The sequence below is a fragment of the Hibiscus syriacus genome, unplaced genomic scaffold (genome assembly GCF_006381635.1).
Source record: "Hibiscus syriacus cultivar Baekdansim isolate YM2019G1 unplaced genomic scaffold, ASM638163v2 tig00110503_pilon, whole genome shotgun sequence".
Classification (NCBI taxonomy): Eukaryota; Viridiplantae; Streptophyta; class Magnoliopsida; order Malvales; family Malvaceae; genus Hibiscus; species Hibiscus syriacus.
Window position 1 is genome coordinate 6,798,224 of NW_024062764.1, and position 8,598 is coordinate 6,806,821.

Sequence of the window (8,598 nt, forward strand, 5' to 3'; positions counted from 1 at the left end):
TTCAAACTCATGGTACCTTGATAGTGGATGCTCAAGACACATGACCGGGGACAAAAGCCGGTTCATAGAGCTTAACGCCAAAAATGGAGGAGAAGTGACTTTTGGTGATAATTCAAAAGGTCACATTGAAGGTATAGGTACAATAGGCATTACCTCTTCCATACAAATTAAGAATGTTTTATATGTGAATGGATTAAAGCATAATCTTTGAGTATTAGACAATTATGTGATAAGGGATTCAATGTCATATTTGAAACTAATGGTTGTAAAGTTATTGATATTGCATCTAATCAGATTATGCTTGTTGGTCATAGAATAGGAAACATTTACATGGTGCATTTAGATTCTATTAATATGACTAATTTATGCCTAGTTGCTAATGATGAGCATGATAGTCGATTATGGCATAGGAGACTAGGACATGTTAGTATGAGCGTTTTGCAACGGCTAATTCAAGGTGATTTAGTTCGAGGGTTGCCTAAACTAAAATTTGATAATGATAAAATATGTGATGCTTGTGCTAAAGGAAAACAGAAGCGAGTTTCTTTTAAATCCATTAACGATGTATCAACTAGTAGAGTATTACAATTGATCCACTTAGATCTTTTTAGGCCATCTAGAACTACTAGCTTGGGTGGAAAACAATATACATTTGTCTTGGTAGATGACTATTCTAGATATACTTGGGTTCTATTCTTAAGTACTAAAGATGAAGCATTAGATATATCTGTATTGCATCTTCTGCAAAACATATGGCACAAGAAGTATTCGAGTCACGCATCAGAATTGAGGAAATAGTTGTCAATTACAGAGAAATTAGAAATATCAAAAGACCCTATTTTAGAGTTAGCTTAGAATGCTTAGTACTATACATGAAAAATAGATTTAATCAAATGGAGAAGAGAGGAGGAGATGAGCATACTTGCATGTCCTTGTAAACATCTAATGTATATCCCAGTTCATGAGCATTGACATTCATGAGACTGTTGAATACATATATATTGGGAGTGATCCTTTGATTGACTACGTCCTCCTGCAATAGTACTCATAAAAAGTAAGCCAAAACATATCAGAAGATCAAAGTCTAGAAATGTGATAAAACAAGGGATGATTTTGCAAGAAAAGCATTGAAATCTGAAAACATGATGATCAAACTGTCCATACTGCACACATATTCAATCATGCCGGTTTCAATCACATTAGCAGCAATAAGAGAAATCATTTTGTTGCCCTTAAGGCAGAAACCACAAACAAATGAAACACTTGAAAGAAAATTTCATACGGTTTTCGAATGCAGGCAAGCGGATACCTGATAGATATTTCTAGATTTCATGTAAACACCGCAGAGACCACATGTGTCAATTATAGCACGGTATAGATACATATTAGGACCAATGATGTTCTTGGACGCTTCATATGCTGTCAATGCATATGCCAAATCCCTCTTCTTTCCGAACTCACATATAATGTTACAGAACATTATATGTGCATGTGGCAGTAGGCAAGAATACCTTCAATGCAAATATTCCAAGGATTAGCAGAGTTGATTTCTGAAATCATTGAAGCTAGTACACTTAAGTGTTGTTTTACTAGCTTCGATAAAGTTAAGAATTATAGGGAACAAACATAAAGGAAGCAAAAACTTGTACCTTACTGCCAGATATGGGTTTCTCTTATCAACACAGATTTTTACAATGTGTAATGGGTTCACTAGTTCCTTGATTGTAAATCGAAAACCTAAATCACAAAAACATCTGTCAAGCAATGCAAGGAACCTGTAAAACACAGAGTAACTATATGGACAGTACACCAAAAATCAGGGATTTAAATAACGGTCATTTATCAGAATACTGGTCATAAACCGTTATTGTATGGCTGTCACTCCCGTTGTTACTACAGTCGCGATAAACGCAATGCAACCAAAAACTTCACATTGCTTGGTTAAGGGTTACCTCTTAGAGCCTCCAACAAGTAGAAAACTTCCTCCACTTCACCATAACCCAAAATCCTTTAAAATTCATTTTTCGAAGAATCCAAACCAATCCCATTAACTAACTTTATAGGAGCAACCCCAAACTTCTCAAATTTCTTAAACACTTCAAATACGCTTTTAACTTTCCATTCTCTTCAAATACGCTTTTAAATTTCTTAAACACTTCAAATACGCTTTTAACTTTCCCTTTAGAAACAAGCTCAACACTCAACATAGAAGCGAAACGCGACGCATTAACACCCGAAGCGACGACCATCTCTGCCGTCATTGCAAATTCCTCGAGACGGCCATCATCTGCCAGCTTCGAGCCTAGGTCCGCATAGTACTTGAGCGGGAAGTCGCGGCGGGAAGTAGGGTTTCATCGGACGGTGGAGGAGAGGGGAGGGTAAGGGTGTTGACGAGAACGGATGGTGGGGACTGAAGAAGAGATGGGTTGACGTTGTTTTTCAGGAGGAGAAAGCTTGTGGAAAGATGAGTTGATTTTGTTCGGTGAAGAGTGGTGGCGGCGGTGGCGGAGATTGGGTGGTATTGGAGAGTTGGGAGCGGAGGAACTGCCATGGATGTCGACGAAATCTTTCATAATTTGGATAAGGAAGTGAGGTTTCAGTTGTGGTGGGCTCTGATTGATGTTCTGCCATGGATTGGATATTTTTCTTTGGTTGTGGATTGAATTTGAAAGGCAGATGTCTTCAATCGTTACTGAACGTTTATAAGTAGAGAAACTAACCTCAGTGACCAAAAATGTCTTATAATATACGATTTTAACCAACTTTTTTTGAATTTGCCAAAATAACCAACTAAATCGTAATGCGATCGATAATTCGCAACGCGATCTCCGGTATCGCAAATCAGTTTCCAGATTCGCAACGCGAACTTAGACTATCGCAATGCAAACTTGGACTATCACAATGCGATTTACATATTCACATTGCGATAGTCTAAGTTCGCGTTGCGATTTTCCAAATTCGTTGCGATAGTCGAAGTTCGCGTTGCGATTTTCCAAATTTGTTGCGATAGTCCAAGTTCGCGTTGCGATTTTCCAAATTCGTTGCGATAGTCGAAGTTCGTGTTTCGTTGCGATAGTCCAAAATCGTAACGACTGGTGGTATTGCATTTGTTTTATAAGAATTTTCTCTAAAAAGATAGTATTCGCGCGGACACGTCGAAGACACATATTACCACGACCACGACCATGACCCGAGACGAGACGGACGGCGATGGTGGCGGCGCGCGAGAGTCCCCCTTGTTCTCTATCACTCAACAAGGAAGTGGGAAAGCCAAGCCTTAAATACCATTCCCAATAATGTTTCCAATACTATGTGGGATTGAGCATTACCAACACTTGTTTCCAATACAATGTGATTATTCAGGAAACAATTAACAATCATGCACCTTAAAACAACTGAATCAGCAACCAATTGCATTAGTATTATACGATTAAATATGTCATAATTAAAAGTCAATCTACAATCAATCGCGATTATTGCAATTTTAAGCAAAACATTCAAAAATAATATCACTATTTAAGGCTCAATCCCACATAGTATTGGGAACAAGTGTTGGTAATGCTCAATCCCACATAGTATTGGAAACACTATTGAGAATGGTATTTAAGGCTTGGCTTTCCCACTTCCTTGTTGAGTGATAGAGAACAAGGGGGACTCTCGCGCGCCGCCGCCGCCGCCGCCGCCGCCGTCTCGTCTCGAGTCGTGGTCGTGGTAATACGTGTCTTCGACACGTACGCACGAATACTATATTTTTAGAGAAAATTCTTAAGAAACAAATGCAATACCACCAGTCGTTGCAATTTTGGACTATCGCAACGAATTTGGAATAAATCGCAACGCGAACTTTGACTATCGCAACGAACTTGGAATAAACCGCAACGCGAACTTGGACTATCGCAACGAATTTAGAATAAATCGCAACGCGAACTTCGACTATCGCAACGAATTTAGAAAATCGCAACGCGAACTTCAACTATCGCAACGCGAACTTGGACTATCGCAATGCGAATATGTAAATCGCAATGCGATAGTCGAAGTTCGCGTTGCGAATCTGGAAACTGATTTGCGATACCGGAGATCGCGTTGCGAATTATCGATCGCATTGCGATTTAGTTGGTCATTTTGGCAAATCCAAAAAAATTTGGTTAAAATCGTATATTATAAGGCAATTTTGGTCACTGAAGTTATTTTCTCTTATAAGTATTGTGTTTTTCCGGAATTTATTTATATCACTGGAGTTAAAGTTAAGGGTAAATTACGTGGGTGGTCATTTTTATTCTAACTCTGTCTTATGTTGGTCATCTATTTTGAAAATTTTGCTTTTTGGCTATTTTTGTTTTCTATGTGTCAGAGCTATTAATTCCTATTAATTTGATAACATGAAACATTAGTAGAAATTATTAATTTTTAACGTGAACTTGAAATTTAGATATATCATTAATGTAGTAATTAAATTTTAGATAAAATATTGATTTAATCTTTAAATTTTATCAAAATTTTTATCATTTATTGTCCTCATCACGATTTTCAGTCACATTATACCTCATCTCACCACCATCTTTGACCATCGTCGATGATTAGTAGATATCAAAACTTTTAATTTAAGCTCTAATCCTCTTAGAAAAGAGAATTGAACCCTAACCCTCTTATAAAGAAATTCAATAATGATAAAACATGTTAATTATGATAATTTAACCAAAATTATATTTTAAGTTATTATAATATCTCAACCCCATTTACTTTATCAATTTATTTACAATTAAGGAATTTTAAAGTAAATTTATCAAATTATTTAGGGTAATTTTCGTGTTTAATGCTTAAACTATTAGTTTTGGTCTACCTTAGTACTTAAACTTTTAATTTTTTCCAAAATCATACCTAACGCTTAGATTTATTTCATTTTAGTATTCTCACTGATAAGAACTTAACGGACGGGCTGATGAGACCAACATAGTCTAGTTTCAGGTACATCAGACGATTGACGACGAAGACTAGAGGATGAAGAAGTCAAAGAATCCATCGTCGATTTGAGGAAATTGAGGCATTTTACGGTGAAACAGAGGTAGAAATCACATTCAGAGGTTAAAAAAGGTAAGGTTCAAAACTTTGAGCTTCATTGGTTGACGAATACAATGACCGACGATTGTAGACGCGATGATCGCCGAGTTCGTTCGTTAAGTTTTTAACAGTGGGTACTAAGATAAAATAAAAACTAAATATTAAGTATAATTTTGAAAAAAAATAAAAATTTAAATATTAAAATATATCAAAATTGATAGAGTAGGTTAATTACCTCATTTTTACAATTAATTTGGAATGACTGACATAGTTGCAAATGATGGTCCATAAAGTAAGCTCATTGGCCCATTTCTTAATAAAACAGAGTATAAGTGAACCGTACATCTTAAAACCCTAGTGCTATTCTCTTTTTTCCATTCTCCACTTTCCCTCTCAACCCAAACCCTAAACAATGGCCGCCGCAGCAGCACGCCCTCTGGTCTCTGTCCATACCATAGAGTCCGACATGGCTACCGACGCCAACCCAACCGTTCCTCTCGCCGATGTCATGAAAGCCTCAATCCGTCCCGACATCGTCACCTTCGTCCACGACAACATCTCCAAAAACAGCCGTCAACCCTATGCCGTCTCCAAACGCGCCGGTCACCAGACCTCAGCTGAATCATGGGGTACCGGTCGTGCCGTCTCGCGTATTCCTCGTGTTCCTGGAGGTGGTACTCACCGTGCAGGCCAAGGTGCTTTCGGAAACATGTGTCGTGGCGGACGCATGTTCGCTCCTACCAAGATCTGGCGCCGCTGGCACCGGAAAATCAATGTTAACCAGAAGCGTTACGCCGTTGCCTCCGCCATCGCCGCTACTGCTATCCCTTCCCTCGTCATGGCACGTGGCCACCGCATTGAGGCTGTCCCGGAGATGCCGTTGGTCATATCTGATGCCGTCGAGAGCGTAGAGAAAACCTCGGGTGCAATTAAGGTTTTGAAACAGATCGGAGCATATCTTGATGTGGAAAAGGCTAAGGACAGCCAAGGAATCCGACCCGGAAAAGGGAAAATGAGGAACCGGAGGTACATTTCCCGTAAAGGACCTTTGATTGTTTACGGATCCGAGGGAGCTAAGCTCGTTAAAGCCTTCCGTAACATTCCTGGAGTTGAGGTTGCTAATGTTGAGAGACTTAATCTGTTGAAGCTGGCACCTGGTGGACACCTCGGAAGGTTCGTTATTTGGACCAAATCGGCTTATGAGAAGCTCGACTCGATTTATGGCTCATTTGATAAGCCTTCTGAGAAGAAGAAAGGCTATGTTCTGCCTCGGTCTAAGATGGTGAATGCCGATCTGGGTAGGATCATCAACTCCGATGAGGTTCAGTCGGTTGTGAAGCCAATTAAGAAGGAGATCAAGAGGGCACCTATGAAGAAGAACCCACTTAAGAACTTGAATGCTATGTTGAAGTTGAATCCGTATGCCAAGACCGCCAAGAGGATGTCTCTTTTAGCTGAGGCTCAACGTGTTAAGGCTAAAAAGGAGAAGCTTGACAAGAAGAGGAAACCCATTACTAAGGTATATAATGCTCGTTTTGATTTTTTCTGCTTTCTTAATGAAGTTAATCGCAATTCTCTGTGGCTTAGAATTTGTATTATAGTATACTTGAATGGAATTGCATGTTTGCTTCTTAAAGTTTATGTTTTTTTCTTCTTACTGCTTCATAGTTGGATGAATTTGTGGTATAAATTGTTTTGCTTATGAGATTAGTCTTTTATGAGGGCAGTGCTTGTAGAAATTAGGAGTCTATTAAATTCGTTCCACACGTTTTGTTCTTTAATATATCACCTTTGTTGACAATAAGGAACTTACATACCTTGTATTTGGCTACATTATGCATGTTCTTGAGTTGTGTTTTCTTCATGTTTATAATTAAGTGAGTTTGTATTATTTCGAGTTATTTGATGAGTTTTATACATTATTGATTCAACCTTATGTTGAGAGCTCATGTTGGCACAAAATGGTGTTGTTTTTGTTTTGCTTCTACCATATCTAATCTGTTGTAGTTTTCAGATAAATGCTGTAAATATGTGAATTATGAAATGGTATGTTAATGTTATCGACTCCATTTTTGTTTCAGGAGGAGGCAACAGCAATTAAGGCAGCAGGCAAAGCATGGTATCAGACTATGATATCCGACAGCGATTACACAGAGTTTGAGAACTTCTCAAAGTGGTTGGGTGTGTCTCAGTAATTTTAGTTTTTTTTGTTTAGTGATATGAGAACTTGTCTGAATTGTCTTTCCTCCACGCGGCTAGTGGAATAGTTTCGATAATAGAACAGGAATAGTTTATAATTCTCGTCGGTCTTGTAATGCTTGTTTTTGTTGGGTTCCTAAATAAGCTTTTGATTCACATTCTGATTTTCTAGGTTGCTTTTGGTGAATTTACACTTTTTTGACTATGCATATGCCTCTGATTCAACCATATTCCTCATTTTCCCCTAACACAACTCGACTCAAACTCAAAAACTCTAAAATGCAACTGACACGACTCGGAAATGTTAGTCTAAAATTTTTAAGCTTGATTCGAACTTGAAACCATGAGAAGCTCGAAAAAGCTTGAAAGAAAAAAAGGTGTTTGACTTAACTTGATTGAAACTCAAATTTAAACTTAAACCGGAATGATAATATTAACACATAAATGTTAGTATCATTAATAATTTTTTTAAAAAAAAATAGAATCTTAATATATTATATTTTTTATTTTTGAGTCGTTTGTGAACTTTTCGAATTTAATATTAAATATTTAATTTTGGTTTGTTAAAAACTCGAGTATATTCTATTTGAAGTGAGTATTAATCGAATTTTGACTAAATTGATTTTGAGTAACTCATGATTTATCTTGTCTCATTTATAGCCCTAGTTAAGACTCATTATGTTTAGGTTAATTTTTTCTATTTTCTGATTTTTGTTTTATCATGAAAAATTATTATACTTTTATAATTACTTTTGTCTATATTAATTATTTTTAAAACTTTCGTCATAATTATTTCAAATAATTAAATTTTATAACCTACATATTTTTATAAATTAATGAATTGAAGGGTTTTAAATTATTTTTTTACATTTTTATTAACAATAAATTTTAAATAAACGTCAACTTCGATAAATATTGATGAAAAAATGTTAATAGGAGATAATTTTTAATGGGATTATTTACCCTTTTCTTCAAGCATTCAAGAGAATGCTGCAAGGGGTTATTTAAACCTGATTTTTTTTAATAAAATGATGATTATAAGATATTATTTTATTGAGTTATTTAATTATTAAAAATTATAAAATGATATATTAATTATAAAATATTATTTTATTGAGTATTTTGACTATTAATAGTTATAAAATGATCATTTGACTATTTATTATAGTTTCAAATTTATATTTTTCTGTTAAAAATTGATGGTAATTTGAGCAGGACATTAATCTACTTTTTGGGATATGATGAAACCTGATCATTTAATCTTAAATAACTATCATATCTTATTTAATATGTTAATATCAATTGTTAATTTTAACAGAAAATGACGAATTTAGAACATAA

General features: G+C 36.0%; 1 protein-coding gene across 1 annotated transcript; it reads left to right on the plus strand.

The window, feature by feature from the left end:
* Positions 1 to 5,406: 5,406 nt before the first annotated feature.
* On the plus strand, positions 5,407 to 7,413 carry LOC120129755 (60S ribosomal protein L4-like). The gene is made up of 2 exons (XM_039147181.1): positions 5,407 to 6,577; positions 7,140 to 7,413. Exons 1-2 carry the CDS (start codon positions 5,471 to 5,473, stop codon positions 7,251 to 7,253), a joined length of 1,221 nt encoding a protein of 406 aa, XP_039003112.1. The 5' UTR covers positions 5,407 to 5,470; the 3' UTR covers positions 7,254 to 7,413.
* The last annotated feature ends 1,185 nt before the right edge of the window (positions 7,414 to 8,598 follow it).